General features: G+C 44.8%; 2 protein-coding genes across 2 annotated transcripts in view; one reads left to right on the top strand and one right to left on the bottom strand.

Annotated features, from left to right (window-relative positions):
• Window positions 1–7,594, bottom strand: part of VTI1B (vesicle transport through interaction with t-SNAREs 1B) — a 10,568-nt gene extending 2,974 nt beyond the window's left edge. The window contains exons 1-4 of the mRNA XM_056493802.1: window positions 7,446–7,594; window positions 3,049–3,107; window positions 1,783–1,974; window positions 299–472 (exon numbers count right to left, since the gene is read on the bottom strand). Of these exons, the coding sequence (XP_056349777.1) occupies window positions 299–472; window positions 1,783–1,974; window positions 3,049–3,107; window positions 7,446–7,560 (540 nt within the window). The 5' untranslated portion in view covers window positions 7,561–7,594. The remainder of the gene's footprint in view (window positions 1–298; window positions 473–1,782; window positions 1,975–3,048; window positions 3,108–7,445) is intronic.
• A 406-nt stretch (window positions 7,595–8,000) lies between these two features.
• LOC130254361 (retinol dehydrogenase 12-like) lies at window positions 8,001–16,323 on the top strand. The gene is made up of 7 exons (XM_056493799.1): window positions 8,001–8,224; window positions 8,829–8,947; window positions 9,717–9,872; window positions 10,153–10,257; window positions 10,725–10,934; window positions 12,741–12,930; window positions 14,828–16,323. The coding sequence occupies exons 1-7, from the start codon at window positions 8,016–8,018 to the stop codon at window positions 14,928–14,930; spliced, it is 1,092 nt and encodes a 363-aa protein (XP_056349774.1). The 5' UTR covers window positions 8,001–8,015; the 3' UTR covers window positions 14,931–16,323.
• The last annotated feature ends 142 nt before the right edge of the window (window positions 16,324–16,465 follow it).

Here is a 16,465-nt window from a genome sequence, read left to right on the forward strand (position 1 = left end):
ACTATTTTCTAATCCATAACTTTTCCAGTAATGCTGCTCTTTCTAGCAGATCTATAGGTCTAATCTCCCATCTTGCACAGACACAGGAGCAGACATTTCACTACCATGCTTTGGATCCTTCTATAGTAATTATTTTTCTTTTATGAGAACAAATAGAAATGTGCAGCCTGAATTTGGTCTGTAGAAATATCCAATTAGATTACTATGCCTAGGAAGGTCTCTGAGAGCAATTACTGGCATACAGTTCCCACTAAAGCAAATGAGATTGTTCCAAAGCAGTGCCCAGTCTCCTGCTCACCCTGCTCTTGGTGCGTTCCAGCTGCTCCCGCTGCTCCCCAAGCTCCTCGATGATGTCCGTGCCAATCTGATCGGTTTCAGCGGCGATTCGGTGCGAGCGCTCGATGCTCTCACTGGCTCGGTTCAGACTGTCTGTGCCCTGGAGAAGCAGCACCCTCTGTGACTGCAGGTTAGTCTGAAAAATAATGGATGCTTAACTATTAAGCACAGAAGTATTAGGCTTCTGACATTCAAAGACTCCATAGGCCATCCATTTGTATTAGCTGTACATACTTCTTGTATTAACTGATGCAGCCCAGTCAATTTTTGCCAAGCCTTGTTCACCTTGTAAGATTATGGCCAAATCTGGTTAAACCTCAAAAAAGAACACAGCACTGAAGAGTTAAAACAATTCTCAAAAACTGTCTTTGTAACAATTTACTTTTCTATCAAAGAACATTTACATGAAAATAGTAACTTTCTTTTCCAGATGCCATCTTTTAATTCCATTCACATCTAAAATCAGCCTTATTTGCAACTTCACAGTTGGTTGCCAGGGGAATCTTGAAGAATTTACAATCAAAATGATTAGGAACAAACAGAACTAACAGATGGACTGCTAAGTAATAAAGATCCTCTTTTCATGCCAGTAGCCTGGGCTAGAGGATAAGGAATGTCTGCTGACCTTGGGGTCAGAAAGTAGCTCAAAATAAAATGTTTTCTTAAGCTTCAGAAAGTCTAATCTATCACCCTGCTCTCAGGTTTTAGAGGAATCAGTCAAGAGGAATCAAATGCAAAAATTTTCTAAGCTGCAGCAGAAGGAAATACTAAGCAAAGAACTTCCCTCAAATCATCCTCATCTAAGGCACAAAAATGAAAAGCCCAACTCCACATTTCTGTACAGATGACAGCACTTTGAAGACAGTTAGGAGATTCAGTCTCACTAGCTCAGATATCTCTAAGCCTATCTGGTAAACAAGAAATTGTACTTTTTGCATTGTAGCAGCAAAACAACGGCAAAAAAAAGTGCTAGAGGAAAAATCCTTGTATTTTCTTGACATTACTCACACTAGGATCGCTTAAAAGATAATTCTACCAAAGAACCTATACAATGCATGAGTCACACTTTACTAGTTTTGCAGATTAGAACTAGGTGAGTTAACCTCTTTTTCATTAAGCAGCATCACTCTGTGTTTTCCCTTTTGTAGGGGAATGATTAAACTAAGAGTTTCAGTACGGAATGCTGTACAAGTTACTAACCACATGGCTTTCAAGGAGTTCCATTCTGATTACATTCCTATCTTTGTTTTAGAACAGAAAAGCTCTCCTTTGTGTTCCAGGTGTTGTTTCTCCTCCCTGAGATATTCATGTTACATGTAAAGAGATATACAGGGAGTTATAAAAGCACAGAGGTGGTTTAAAGTAGAAACACTGTAAACAATGCATCTGTGATACTGCTTTGGCAAAGCACAGCAAAGTTAAATAAAATTTACGTCTAATCCTCACACTCTGTTCATTTTCTGTAGCGAAGATTCCGTATTTTGTATCGCCTTGGCTTCCACGGCCCAATCCCAAATCTGTGCTTCTCATCTCTCTCTGGAACATGGACAGGTCTCTTCTGTATGCTCGGATTTTGCTCATCATTTGGTTGCGGAAAGGCACAGGAGCATATTTCAGTTCTTCCTCCATTTCCCGCAGCTTTAACCAAAGAAAGCAAGTTTATTCTTTAAAGCACCAAATCTACTCTTAGCAGCAGCCATACTCAAAACTCAGCCCCAGATGAAGGGATTCACGTGTTTGTGAATCTGGCTGAGGGGGATAACCCCAAACCCCACAGCCCATCTAGTACTGTGTACACCACACTACCCAATGCTGTCGAGCCCATGTGCATTTTCAGATACACAACACCTCAATAAAAAAAGAAATCCCAAGCTTAAACGCTTAGGTTTTTTTCCCTGAAACATTACATTTCAAAATTTAAAATTCTCACTTTCTTATAGTTTAAGCATTTATAGGATGGGCATCAGCTTTCTATCACATCTGTGCAGCACAGACAGAATCATAGGATGGTTTTGGTTCTTAAAGACCACCTTTTGTTCCCACACCCCTGCCATGGGCAAGGACACTTTCCACTAGACCAGGTTGCTCAGAGATCCATCAAGCCTGTCCTTGAACACTTCCAGGGATGGGGCATTAAGAATTTCCTGGCAAAACTGTTCCACTGTCTCACCAATTCACAGTTAAGTTTCTTCCTAATGCCCAATCTAACTCTACCCTTTGTCAGTTTAAAGTCCCTCTCCAGCTCTCTTGTAGCTCCCTTTAGGTACTGATAGGCTGCAATAAGGTCAACCCAGAGCCTTCTCTTCTACAGGCTGAGCAATCCCAATTGTCTCAGTCTTTTCTCATACAACAGGTGCTCCATCTCTCTAATCTTCATGGCCCTCCTCCAGATCTATGTCCTTCCTGTGCAATTTTAATTGCACCTCCACCACTCTACGTTTTTCAACACAGTGAAGGCAGTATCAAAACCGAGCACTCAAAATCCCCTCGAAACTCACATAAGAGTACTTGTCTATATTTATGTATGTATATAAGTATACACAACACTCTTAACAAACACACACACCTATTAGGATCAATCATCAAACAGTAAAAAAATGAAGCTCCTGCCTGCCAGAATAGGATGCATAAAAAAGTAACATTTGTAAGTACTGTCCTTTTTTAAGGCAGCAGTCTTTCAACCATCAGGAAGGCCGGAAGCCTCACACTCACCGTCTCGTTGGCTTCACGCTGTTTCTCATCAAATTCTCGAACTAGTTTTTTCTTCTCCTCTGGCAAAATAAAAGCAGTATGTCAGATAAACTATTGAGAAATGACAACAAAACTTCAACTCATCCCACTGAAAACAAGGGAGCTGCCACAGACGGCTGGCTGCAGAACACCAGGTCAAATTTATTTCAAATGGGAACAGTTTGTTCTTATGACAACTTTTCAGAAGGGAGTGGGGCAAGAGAGCAGAAATCTGTCTTCCAAATGCTGAACACTGCCTCTGGTAGACAAAAGATGTAATTTTTCTAATATTTTTCTCATATTCTGTCCTTCAATGTCCACTGGTAGAATTGCATGTTGAAAAACATTTAGCATGAAAGAACAGCAAAGAAGACACACTGGTAAACAGCTCATAAAAATATTTCTTCTTTTTTGCAAACACTTCAGATTACTGAAGGCTGAAACTGTAATTTGGATTTGAACAGAACATCAGGTCAATCTAAATTTTCAAGTGAGCCCTGAAGACCCTGGCAGCTCTGGCACTCTGCATTCCCATGGTCATAAAGTACCTAAGTACACAGGATAAGCATTCCAGAGTTCTCTGAGACAAAAGATGCCACCAAGGTATCACCTTGGGTTCACAGACTAAAGCCCAAATGCTTCCCTCTTCTGGAATGAGTTGTCTGAATCAGTCAACAACACTATCCATTTTAATTGTTTGAGACAGTCATTTACTCAGGTCTGTGTACCTAGGGCTTTGAAGACCAAATAATGTGTTTCACTGCTGTTACTTTATTTTTAAACAAAATCTTAAGGCATGTATTTTTTATGTGTTAAAAAACCATCATAAGTCTCTAACATCCACCACTGATGAATGTCTAAATCTGAAACTTTCCTTATATCAACTGAGCAAAAACACATGTTCTGTAATCTTTTGCAAAAGCACTGAAGATGAACACCAGAGGACTGTTGTAGAGTACTTCAAATAAAATCAAATTCTATCAGAAATCTGATAACTATGCTCCTAGCTTAATTCACCTCTCTCAAAAGAGTCCTAAACAAAATTCTAAGTAGCAGAAAATGTAGACTGACATCTTGGAAAACCCCTGCAATTTGATTAAAGACAAAATTACATAACAGATCATTATAAAAACATCATCACAGTAAAAAAACTCACTTGATAATACCTTTTGGTAAGCACAGTCCTTTGCAAAAGAAGTAGCTTTTAAAACACTGAGATCTCAACAGAAGATAGGAAAAAATTTGAAGTGCTCAGAACATTAGTATATAGCTCCTCTTACATACACAATACTCCTTAGCTGCAGGCTTTCCTTCTCAGTTCAAATTCAGATTAAGCCCAGAATATGAATTGTAGAGAACTTACAACAGCTGTGGTCTCACTACATGGAATTATTACAGACTAAGCTACATCACGACTGTTAATATACTACACATCAGCTGATATCAGGAAATGCAATTTCACATCCCCATTTATTTAGGAGGAAATGCTGACTTAGGAGGTTCCTAAATACACTCTCCTCAACTTCCTCCATTATTTGCCATCATATACATTTGTGCTGATGCCACTGCTTGTGTAGCTGGGTTACAAGTTAAATCATGAACATGAACAGTGGAAAAACAGCCTTTGGAACTCAGTAATTTGTTTCACACAGGTCATTTCACTAATCTGATTCAAGCAGCGCCCTCTTAAACCCATTGCTGTCTCAAAGCCATGGAAACTCACCGCAGATCTGGAAAAGCAGCACTTCCCTGCTTTGTTTCTCCCATGCAGACTAAGATGCTGCACTTCTAAGTTTGCAACCAAAGAAGTGCCAGCTTCCAAAATCATGGAATGGCTTCGATAAGTCAAGTAGCAATAGCTTAAAACCTTTTTGTCTACAGGCCAACAAGAAATACAGCAATGTGGCTTGAAAATGTTCTACCAGATCTGGCCGGTATCCAAAGACACCAAAATATACTGGAAGATTCACCTGGCGTTGATTTTCATTGAGCCACAACTGAAAGCACACAGACAGAACTCCTAAAATGCAGCAGCAGTGCCTGTGCCACGGCAGCATTACCCACAGCTCATCAACGTTGAACTGATTTATTTCCAATCAGTCAGAAAGAGATTCTGTGGGAAAGTACAGCTAACTGAATTAATGCAGAGAGAAAAATACACCATTTGAAACTTATCCAGGCTGTTTCTTACAGATTTAGAAGAGGGAAAAAAGAGTGTTACTAGAATCAGGAATTTGTCATCTTGTTATGTAGAGTGAAACAGCATTTCCAAACCTCTGTCCCTCAAAGACGTCCCAAGGACTACAGATTCTGTGTTGCTTCTGGAGCATGTGAATTGTCTTAAAGAGTATTCCAAGGTCTCTTTTATCAACTCCTCAATATTTTGAGATCAGACAACTTGAAAAATAAAGATATACTCCCCACCTCATAAGTACAAGAACATTAGAAGAGTGGAATGACTCTACCAGATAGACAAATTTTTAAATTTGTCTCTTAGAAACACTATCAAAAAATAGTGTCAGGATTTTTGCAGCAAAAAAAATAAAATAGCTGTATTGAAAATCTTTAGCATGTCTGAAAAATCAACTTGCAATTATTTGCAATCTATTGAAAAAAAATCCCAAGTATGCCTGTAAATACTTCACTTAAGCTCATGGCTCAGAATTCATGCTCATGACTGCCACAGTGTCAAGGAGATTTGACAAAGTTTATGTCACCAAGAAAATGATCATGCTCATTTCTATAGGAAATTAAGGATTTCTACCAGAAAGGGTATTGCTTTTTAAAGCTTCTTATCCTTTTTGACCACTAGTGAAATTAAGTCAAGTTTGGGGCTTTCAACACCTTTCTTGTACCAAACTTTCTGGAAATGCTTATGACAAGGACTATGACCCTGAATTTTACTTATTTCATTATTAAACAGAAAGCCAGGTAAGAATCAGGATGTTAACTGTTTCATGCTCTGTGTTATCTAGCACAGACTGGTACATTCTGAACAAACTGGTTTTATGATTTTACACAAAACGGATCAATTGTGGGAGAATGAACACTGCAGCAGAACGTGGCTGACAGCCCCTGCCCATCACTGGGGTACAAAACCTGAGCTACAGCAGCTCATGACAGCTGTGGATTACATTTCTCATAAGAAGGATTTAATAAGAGGCATTCAATGACACTGGAAAAATTCTCATTGTCACATTGCTTCCCTTTCTGGTTCTCAGAACACTACCAAGTATCAAGGACCAAATCAAAAGCACAAATCCTTACAGAGGAGTGTTCTGTCAGAGCATTTTACCCACTTTTGTGGTATAAAGAATACCCTTAAAACCAGGCTGTGCTTCTAATACAACTTAGTGTGGCTTGAATTATAGGTTTTCTCTATTTTGTGAGTACATAGTGCACAAACTGGACTTTTAAAACAGTCATTTAAAATGCAAACATTCTCCAACAAATCTACAGATGCTTCTGGGCAGTTCTGACAATAAAAACTGCTTCTATTTCTGACAATGAGGTTTTAAATGTGAATCCAGCACACACAAATCTAAAAAGAGGGGGGGAACCCCAAACTCCCAAAACACTGCAGTTGTTACAGAATCACAGAATCAATTAGGCTGGAAAAGACCTCTGCAGTCATCCAGTCCAACCTGACCTAACACCACCTTGTCAACTAGACCATGGCACTGAGAGCCTCATCCAGTCTTTCCTTAAACACCTCTATGGAGGGTGACTGCACCACCTCCCTGGGCAATTCATTCCAATGTCTAATCACCCTCTCTGTGAAGAAATTCTTGCTAATGTCCGACTTTAACCTCCCCTGTTGCAGCTTTAAGACTGCCGCAGGTTGCCTGGGCGAAGAGGCCGACCCCCACCTGGCTACAAGGGTAAACAAGCTCCTTCAGGTTCTTGTGGAGAGTGAGGAGGTCACCCCTGAGCCTCCTGTTCTCCAGGCTAAACTCCAGTTCAAACAGAAAGCACGAAATAGCACCCAAATAACAACTCTCCCCAGAGACTGATACTGTGAACCTGGCAAGCTGTGCTTGCCTACGGAGTGGAAATTTGCCAGAGCAGAGGAGCTCCAGGGGAGTGAAGCCACACACCTGCAAAGCCACCAGGACACGGCAGCAGCTGAAAACACCAGAGCCACCCGCCTCCTCCTAACAGAAGCGAGGTCCCGAATCCCTACAACTGCAAAGCCCCGCACAAAATCTTGAGGGGACACTGCCTTCCCAGCGGCTCAAACACGCCTGTCTAATGACAAGCACCCGAACACTCCGGCCACGGCCCGCAGCCGGCGGGGCAGCTCCGGCCGGAGGGACCGCGGCCCCGCCCGCGCCCTGCTCCCGGCCCCGAGGGCCGTCCACTCCCCCTCCCCGCCTCACCGGCCGCGCTGCCCCGCAGCCGCTCGGGGACGGCCCGCAGGTCTCCGTGCAGCCCGCGGAAGATCTCGTGCAGCCGCTCCAGGTGCTCGGAGGACGCGGCCCCGCGGCCCGCCATGGTCCCACAGCCCCCGCGCCCCCGGCCCCGCCCCGCCCGCCGCTTCCGCCGCCGGGGCCGCCTCGCGCGCTGCCTGCTGGGAGCTGTAGTTCCGGAGAGGCGGCCGAGCCCGCACCGCGGGGGGGCGCTCGTCCGCCGCCGCCATGGAGCGCCCCGCGCCGGCCGCGCCTACGTGTACGTCGTAGCATAACCCCTCGCCAGGGTTGATGACATGAACCTCGGCGTGAGCTTGTAAAAATGTGTTTCAAACGCCACTGCCCACAGCCGGCGCTGCGCTGTCTCTGCAGACATTTCTCGGCTCCCTAATTGAGGAATGTTTTGAGGGACCCAGGTCCAAGCCGTGCGGTGCCGGGGTAAAAAGCAGCAGGCCAACGCCGTGAAGCCGGCCGGCCCCTCGCTACCCGCGCATAACCCCGGCGGGGCGGGGCGCTGCCCGGTGCTGGAGGTGTGGCTGTATGGCTGTGGGCGAGGCCAGCACCGGAGAGGCGGCGGCCGCGGGCGGGGCCTGCGCGGCGGAGGCGGATCCAGAGGGCGGGGGCTGCGGGAGCCGTGCGCTGACGGTGCGCGGGGAGCTGGCGGCAGCGATGCTCAACTGCTGGGAAGCCGCGCTGGGCGCCGCCGTCTCCGTCCCCGTGCTTCTTTTCGTGGCAGCGCCCTACATCAGGTGCGTCTTACCGAGCCTGCCTTTCGCGTGTGTCCAGCCCCGCAGAGCGGCGCCCGCTGGGGCGCGGAGCCGGCGCTCTTCGCGTGTGTTTGTATGTGTGGCGGGAGTGCGAACAGCGGGAACCCCATTCCACAGCCCGCGCCGGGCTCGGGAGTTATTCAAGCGCCCCAGCCCCAGCGCCCCGGTGACGCTGCCGCGCTGCAGGGCTCGCTCAGCCCCGGCACCGCCCGGCGCCTTTCCCGGGCTCGGTCTCTGTCCCGGCTCCGCGGCGCTCGCGGAGGAGCGGCAGGGGCGGGGCTGCTTTCTCCTCAGGGCGCGGCGCTGCAGCCCATTGGCCAAAGGGCCCCGGGGCGCGCGGCGGCAGCCAATGGGAGCCGTGGCTCCACTTGACGCACGTAGGTGGGGGGAGCCCTGGGGCGGAGCCGCGCTCCGGAATGCGCGGGGGATTGGGGGCGCCTTCCTGCTGTCCCGGTCGCGACAGTCGCGATCAGCCGCTTCAGGTGAGGGCGCCCGTGACTCCCGGGGGCCCAGGGCGCAGCGGTGAGCCCGAGTGTCCATGCGAACCCCCAGGTTCAACCCCCTACTGGTGCCTCCCCTCTTGCAGGCGGTATGTCGCTGGAGGACGGTGTAAGTCGACAGCAAGGCTGGAGGGGAAGGTGGTGATAATCACAGGAGCCAACACAGGCATCGGGAAAGAGACCGCCAGAGACCTCGCGCAAAGAGGCAAGTGCAGTCTGGTCAGCAGACATCCCTGTGAGCTGGGGTGGCTGTGCCTTGTGTCCCTTTTCTGGACCTAAGGAAGACGTGTTGTAGGCTTATATTAAAGTGAACTGGATTCTAGAGTTACTGCAGATGAGTCCAAGTGTTGTTCCTTCAGAGGCTGAGGTGCAAGTTGCAAGTTCCTCAACTGGTTTCATTCCTTGGACTCCAAAAACTTGCCATAGGGACATAAAAATGCTTTGCACTGCAACTGATTTGAGAGGACTGGGGAAGTTCCTGGATTCTGCTTGTATGAAGCTGGGAAATGTTATAGGTCCACCACTGTATGCTTCAGTTATTCATGTTTCAAGCTAATTTGATGTAAATGTTACTTAGCTAACTGGTAAGAAGATTAAACTACCTGTTCACAATCCATTTAGAAACTACTCTGGCTGGAATCCATCACCTTTATGGGCTCCTGGCTTGATGTTCCCATTATAGAGGCAAATACAACCCTATCATACCAGTGTTGTATGCACTCCTAACTTGGGAGAACCTGGAGAGGTACTTAAGATGTGCATTTGCTTGGTCTGAGTGTGTCTTTCAGCTGGATTGTAGCTCACAATTGAGTGAGAAAGGCTTTGTCCCTTCCAGCCCTGACTGATGCTAGTTCCCTACAGAAACAATATATTGTTTGTAATTGCTGTGCACAGTCAGCCTGCTTGTAGCCTTGATCATCCAGTGTGCTCCAGTGATCTCAGTTTCTTGTTGTTCCTCCCTCCCCTCCTTGCAGGTGCGAGAGTAATTATTGCCTGCAGAGACATTGCAAAGGCAGAAGCTGCAGCCAGTGAAATCCGAGCTGAGACAGGGAACCAGCAAGTCATTGTGAAAAAGCTGGACTTGGCTGACACAAAGTCCATCCGGGAGTTTGCTGAGAAATTTCTAGCAGGTACAGTCTCTAGATTCTTCTCTTTAGTGAGAATATTTTACCAAGGACTGCTGTCTGCTCTTCTAACCATTGCCAAATCCCTGCCTTGCTTTTCTCTGTACCTCTTGGGTAATGTGGTTCACAGCAGGGACTGGTCAGAGGCCATGAACTAGTTTGTGGTAGGAGATGTATCCTTTTTTTAAGGTGATGTGGCTGCAAGTCAGACAGCAAGGAGTGACTTGTGCTACCTTCTTGTCTGCATTCTGTTTCCTTGTTTAAGGATGACTGTTGTTTCTTACAGAGGAGAAGGAACTCCATATTCTCATTAATAATGCTGGGGTAATGTTATGCCCTTACTCCAAGACTGCTGATGGCTTTGAGATGCATCTGGGAGTCAATCATCTTGGTAAGGCCAGTGGAATCATGTTTGCATTCAGTATGGAATCATAGAATCATCAAATGGTTTGGGTTGGAACTGCCCTTAAAAATCATATTCTCCTAATATCAACATTTGTTGCAAAATGCCAAAGGAAATCTTGCTTTCAGATTTTCTCTTCCTCATTCTTCCTTTTACAAGAAGGATGGAGGGCCAGAGTCAGAGTTCTGGAGATGCAATGTGATGTATTTGCGTATTGTGGATCCAGTTTAAGTATCTGTACGTGTTACCTGGGACATTTTGAAATGTATGACAGCTTCAGCTTTTTGAAGATGAGGAGCAGAACTTGAAGGCCCCAAAAAAGTGTAGATGGTAATTCAGGGGAATTTAATGGAATTTTTCTTTTTCCTGGCCTTGAAATGAGGGCAGCAGTAAGATACCACATATAAGCAATCAGGGGAACCCTTCCTAGAAGGATGACCTTTTGTCTCCCCTAGGTCACTTTCTGCTGACTTTCCTCTTGCTGGAGCGGCTGAAGCAGTGTGCCCCAGCCCGCATCGTGAACGTGTCCTCGCTGGCTCATCATGGAGGCAGGATCCGCTTCCATGACCTCCAGGGCGAGAAGTGCTACAACCGCGGCCTCGCCTACTGCCACAGCAAACTGGCCAACGTGCTCTTCACCCGGGAGCTGGCCAGGCGGCTGCAAGGCAAGTTCCACGGGCAGGAGGGGTGTTATCTGCTTGGCTTCCTCAGCACCAGGCATGGGGAGCGTGGGTTGAAGAAAGGGTGGCAAATTGCCTATGCAGATATTGAATGGTTTGAAGCAAATGTCACTGAGAGCTCTTTGCAGGAAGAAAATATCTCCTGTCTGTGGGACCAGGAGAGTTACAACACAGGTTGTCTTTACAACAACAGGGTCGAGGAATTTAGCAGCTTGTTACTGTTGAATGTATCTCATTTTTCTTTGGTGCTTATCAAAATCTAGCTGCATCCACACAGATAGCTGTGCTATGTGGGGGGAAGCTGAAAACAGAGCTACAACTGCAGTCTCCAACAGAAAAGCTAATGCACACTCAGCTGCCTTAAAGGTTGGTGGCCTGTAGAACAAGCACAAGATTAGACAGTACCTTGTAAGTCACAACATCTGTCACAGTTATCGTTCAGTCCTGTTCATAAACTTTACTATAACATTTACTATATAAATATACTATAACAGAAAAGAGGCAGGTGTTCTCAAAACCCTGATGGAAACTGCTGCTGGTTTAGCACTCAGGCCCTCTAGCACTTTGTTTTGCAGAAGGCATATAATGACTCCTGTGTTTAGAAGGGAGCAGGGGATGCTCCCGTGCCATGGATGAGAGATTTAAACTGCTTCAAGAATCACCAAAGGTATTAGCAAAAGTGCTTTTAACCTTATGTCATGAAAGCATGACTTAAAGTTTGATGGCAAGGTTCACTCTATTACTTACGTGGAAGACACATACAAAGGAAAACTGACTTAGAATTGAGTTAGAATGATTCACACAGGATTGGAAACACACTATGTAAGGAAGATCCATTTGAATCATGAGGCTCAGCATGGAGGCCCATGCTTCTTTTTAAACTCCTTAGGGAGCCTAGGTGCAGCTAGGTCCAGTTTTAGGCTCAGACTTGGAAAATTTATATGTAATGGAATTATCTATAAAAAGTTGATAATTATTATTGAGTAGCTACATGGACTAGTAATGTTTCCTCAGTATTAATTCAGCAGTCACTTAGCAAGGATTTGTTGCAAGCAAAGGGCCTCTCTGCCTTGGTTAAGGAAGGCTCTCTTAGTCTCAGGTAAGAAATCTCAAACCTTGAGAGGTATCCCTGCTCCAGGGGAGAGTTACCTGCTGTGCAGTCCAGTTGCAGTTTGAGCTGAGGTCCACTTGGGCTCATCCAAAGGTTTGCTGTTGGTAAAAGGTCTCTGCCTTGAAGAGCAACTTTGAGAGGTGAGCCAGCTCAAGGGAAGATTGTCACCCTGCAGTCATATTGTCTAGCAGGGAGAGCTCAGAGAAGGCTCACTTAGACTGTAATATTTATAGAATGGAGTGATTGGCTTGTATTCAGATTGCATAAAATGGCAAAGCTACACATGAGAATCAGCGTATCCATAACCTGGGTACAGGAGTATTGGAAAAACCATGTACTACTTGTGTTAACTGCTTGATGAGTGTTCCAGGTTCATGTGTGCTGATACTCACTGGCCTCTGTAGGTTTCCTAGAGGAGTTTTGGCTCATTTACAGATCAGACCTTTACCTTCTTTGGAGCCTGTACCAAACTACTGCTGATTTGGCTAAGAGGTCAAGTGTATCCATCACATCCAGCATGCAGTAACTACAGAGGACTTCACTTACTCTTTGTGTCCAAGTGTGGGCTCTTCCTTTAAGTTATAGAATATCTACAGGTAGAATTGAAGAGTATATTACCCTTCTTTTAAAGACACTTTGATCCATGCAGATTTGTCCTGGATTACTTTATTTTGCCACAGGCACAAGAGTCACAGCAAACGCTCTCCATCCCGGTTCTGTCTATTCTGAGCTGGTCCGGCACTCGTTTGTAATGACTTGGCTGTGGAAGATATTCTCCTTCTTCTTGAAGACGCCTTGTGAAGGAGCTCAGACCAGTATCTACTGTGCAGTAGCTGAGGAGCTGGACTCTGTGACAGGACAATATTTCAGGTGGGTGCAAGCTGATGAAGTGATATTCTGTGGAAGGCAACTTCATTGGCTGGGGAATATGGGACTTACTGTCATTCTTCATTAAGAAGGGACCAGGTAAGAGGCTGTCTGATAAGACTGAGGGTGACAAATACAAGAGCATTACCCCTTCTACAACATCTGTTGCAATAGTGTTAGAAGAAACACCTAACCTGTGCAACACTTCATACAACAGCACGCCCTTAAGTGCTAGAAATATTAATGTACTCAAGGTGCAGGAATGGCTGTCACATACTCAGAGCTCTAATGCTGACCTGCCTAACACTTGGGAAAACCACTTTTCAGTAGAACTGTGTCGTTAATGAGATCACTTCAGACAATCCTGGGAAGACCACTTCAGTTCAATTTGTAGTTTTACCCCACTGGAGCAGAGGGGCCTGTGATCTCAGGGAGCTGGGAGAGCTGATGGAGCTGCAGAGACAGGAGGTGAGATTTTCAGGTCTGGCATGTGACCAAATAACTTTATCCTTCAGTGTGATAGATTCACCATCTGGGAGGGACTCTTGCTGGGCTGCTTGTCACGCAGTCATGGAAATGGTCTTGTTTAGTTCCCATTACAAAACCTGTTATTTTCTGACTTCTTTGACTTACTCCAAGACTCTACATTGTTCTCCTTTTCTCATCTCCAAAACCACAGCCCAGAGCAGTTTCAAGTCATCATCATTCTGTATTTGAAGACTGTCATTTGAACCAATTCCCACAGATATATCTGCCAGCTTCTCATTGCATGTAGAGCACTATAACAATACCGGTTTTTGGGAATAAATATGAAAATTTGTCCTTTTCCTTCCCCCTCATATGGATGCCATTGGAGCCATTGTGTCTTTGCAGAGCTTTCTTCTTGTGATTTGTGACCAGATTAGTCTCTGTAATGACATTGCCTGATCTTCATTTGGGAATTTGTACCATCTTAATCAGACTTGAATATATAAATAGACATCTTAAGTCTTCCCTGGGTGACTGTCTGTCTTGAGATAAAAAGTATAGTACAGAAATATAGAAAACTGGTGGAATTTAAACTCATAAAAAAGGGAGTTTTGGATATGGTGGGAAATGAGAAGCTTCAACACCAATTCAAAATTTACACTGGACTAGCCTAGAATCCTTTTAACTTTCCAGCCCTAGACTATAAAACACAAGTGCAGACATTAAGAAAACAATTTACATGCCACAGTGAGATAGGTGGGAATCCACCAGTCATTTCAGGAATATTAAAGACTCCATCTATAAACACCGAGCCAAATGGAAACCTTATAAGATGCCATTTCCTCTGTGCTCTTAAACTCCCAAGTTACTACAGCATTACAGCTGAGAACACAGGACCTCCTTTCCAGACTGAATGCTTTCTGGTTGGAGGAGCTGAGAAAAAAGGAGCCACAGTTCAGATGATAATGGAAAAGGGGGTAACCATACATGGTTATTACAGTATTATTATTCTTGGGCACATAGTGGGATAAATAGTTTAGAATGAAGGGCTATTCAAGAGACATTTTTGCAGTGTTTGTTAGGAAATGTGCTCCTGAAGAAGTTTGGTTAGAGTTTATATCCCTTTTTAGTGGCATTAATGAGAATGCACACTAGTGAGGTTTGAGTTAGACAACAGATAGAACTGGACTTGCTTGCCAGTTCTTGGTGCCACTGGGAGAGATCCTTCCCTAGCTAGTTGGAAAGAAATCTTTCTTGTGGTGGCTTAGCACCAACCCTTGCTCATTTGTTGGATAGCCTCCCACCATTCTTGAACTGGTCTTGAATTAAACTGATAGGGAACACCTCCTTAATCTTAACAGAGACATTTCAGTGTACTAATGCAGATGGAGATCTTAGACTTGAAAGAATAAAAAAGATGTTTTTCTTACAGTGATTGCCAGCCAGCGTACGTATCTCCACGAGGTCGGGATGATGAGATAGCAAAGAAGCTGTGGAGCGTGAGCTGTGAGCTCCTTGGCATCCAGTGGGACTGAGCAGCACCAGGAGTGTCCCTGGCTGGGCCCAGTGATGCTTCTCCAGGGAACAGCACTGCTGAGAGGCCTCAAGAGTAATGCTAATACTTCAGCTGCTCTAAGGATGGCTCCATGGGCACAACTTAATTTGAATTTCTGGAATATTACACTTAAGGATTGAGATTTGTAAGCAATTCTTCCTAGCTGGAGAATTAGAGCACTGATGCAGGAAGCAACCTGCTTGTTATCTCACACAGCAGCTTGAGGCTGTGGTTCTCTGGCTTTAGAATAGAAAGGGAGGTTGCAATCTTAGGTTTAGATTATGAAGTAACAAGGAATTACTTTATTTAAAGTTTGGTTGATTTTTTTCCTAACAGCAATAAAAAAGGTAGGACTCTGAACTTAGGTTCTATAAGATTCCTTTTAGTTCCTACCCTTTGAACTGGCAGAGAAAAAATACTTTATTTAGATTTTCTGGCAATTTATGCAATACAAATACTCAAACACACAGAAACAGATCCCGGCCTTTTTGTGCCAAGCACTAGGTAAAGTTTTTACATGGAATCACTTTCTCTGCATGCTCTGTAAGAAGCTGCACCCTAGCCACTGAGGTATCTTGGCCCTAAATACCCACTGATTGCAGTAAGTTAACTGAGGGTTGGCAAATCTGAGGACCCAGGTTTTGGTACAGGTGACTAGGAGGTTAAAAGCTGCAGGAAGGCTGCAATTGTGCATAGGCAAGTTATTTAAAAAAATCAACATCTCTTGTGAAGCATTGAACAAAGATGGTGTAAAAGTTGTCACAGTAAACCCCCAGCTGCACTTGAAATGACTTCAGGAACATCTCAGCCATGTTAAAAAATATTAAACAACTTCAGCTTTAAATGATACAAAACTCCCCAGAGCTAAACAGCTAAAGCAGGAGGCAGGATTATCTTGGTATTATGATCAAGCTGGCTCCAAGACATGAAGGTAAGACTTGCACAGAAATCCTTGCATTTGTCTGCCCAGCAGTTACTGGTTGCCAAGGCTGCCAGCCTGCCCATGCAGGACCACACAGCTTGCACTTCCACAAAGCAGCTGGCTCAGGCCATGTAGCACTGGGACTGCTGCCTTGGAGTCCAGTGCTACGTGAGTGCAAATTGCTGGAGTGTGATCCATAATCAGAGATTATTTCTGAAAGAGTTAAGCAGTCAGAAACCAAGTGCCACAGCTCACAGGATTATCTTCTGCTTCTGAAAAAAAAAAAACCTGGAAGTTTTTGGACTTGCATATGAGCCTGCCACTGTGACCAACTGCCAGTTTTGGAAAATAAATGCTAATTTTAATTCTTCCTGTCTGGATGCTGTCTATGCAGATCAGTCCTGTGCTACCTCTGAGCAATACTAAATAAAGTAATTTTCCTTTTACAACAGGACCCTGTATCTTCTTTCAGAAATGCTGAATCAGTTTACTTGGTGTTGCTGTTATCTGCACCTGCTTCACTAATGTAGAGAATTCAGTCCAGGTAACATTTTTTAGAGTCCCTTTGTGTTTCTCCCTGTCACTCTAGCTTT

Source organism: Oenanthe melanoleuca, chromosome 5 (genome assembly GCF_029582105.1).
Source record: "Oenanthe melanoleuca isolate GR-GAL-2019-014 chromosome 5, OMel1.0, whole genome shotgun sequence".
NCBI classification, from domain to species: Eukaryota; Metazoa; Chordata; class Aves; order Passeriformes; family Muscicapidae; genus Oenanthe; species Oenanthe melanoleuca.

What these genes read in the sequence shown, in the direction of transcription:
- LOC130254361 (XM_056493799.1), top strand. Translation starts at nt 8,016, where the DNA reads ATGGCTGTGGGCGAGGCCAGCACCGGAGAGGCGGCGGCCGCGGGCGGG. An exon ending in GTGGCAGCGCCCTACATCAG is followed by an intron (nt 8,225 to 8,828) that starts GTGCGTCTTACC and finishes CCCCTCTTGCAG; the next exon opens with GCGGTATGTCGCTGGAGGAC. An exon ending in GCTGGCCAGGCGGCTGCAAG is followed by an intron (nt 10,935 to 12,740) that starts GCAAGTTCCACG and finishes ATTTTGCCACAG; the next exon opens with GCACAAGAGTCACAGCAAAC.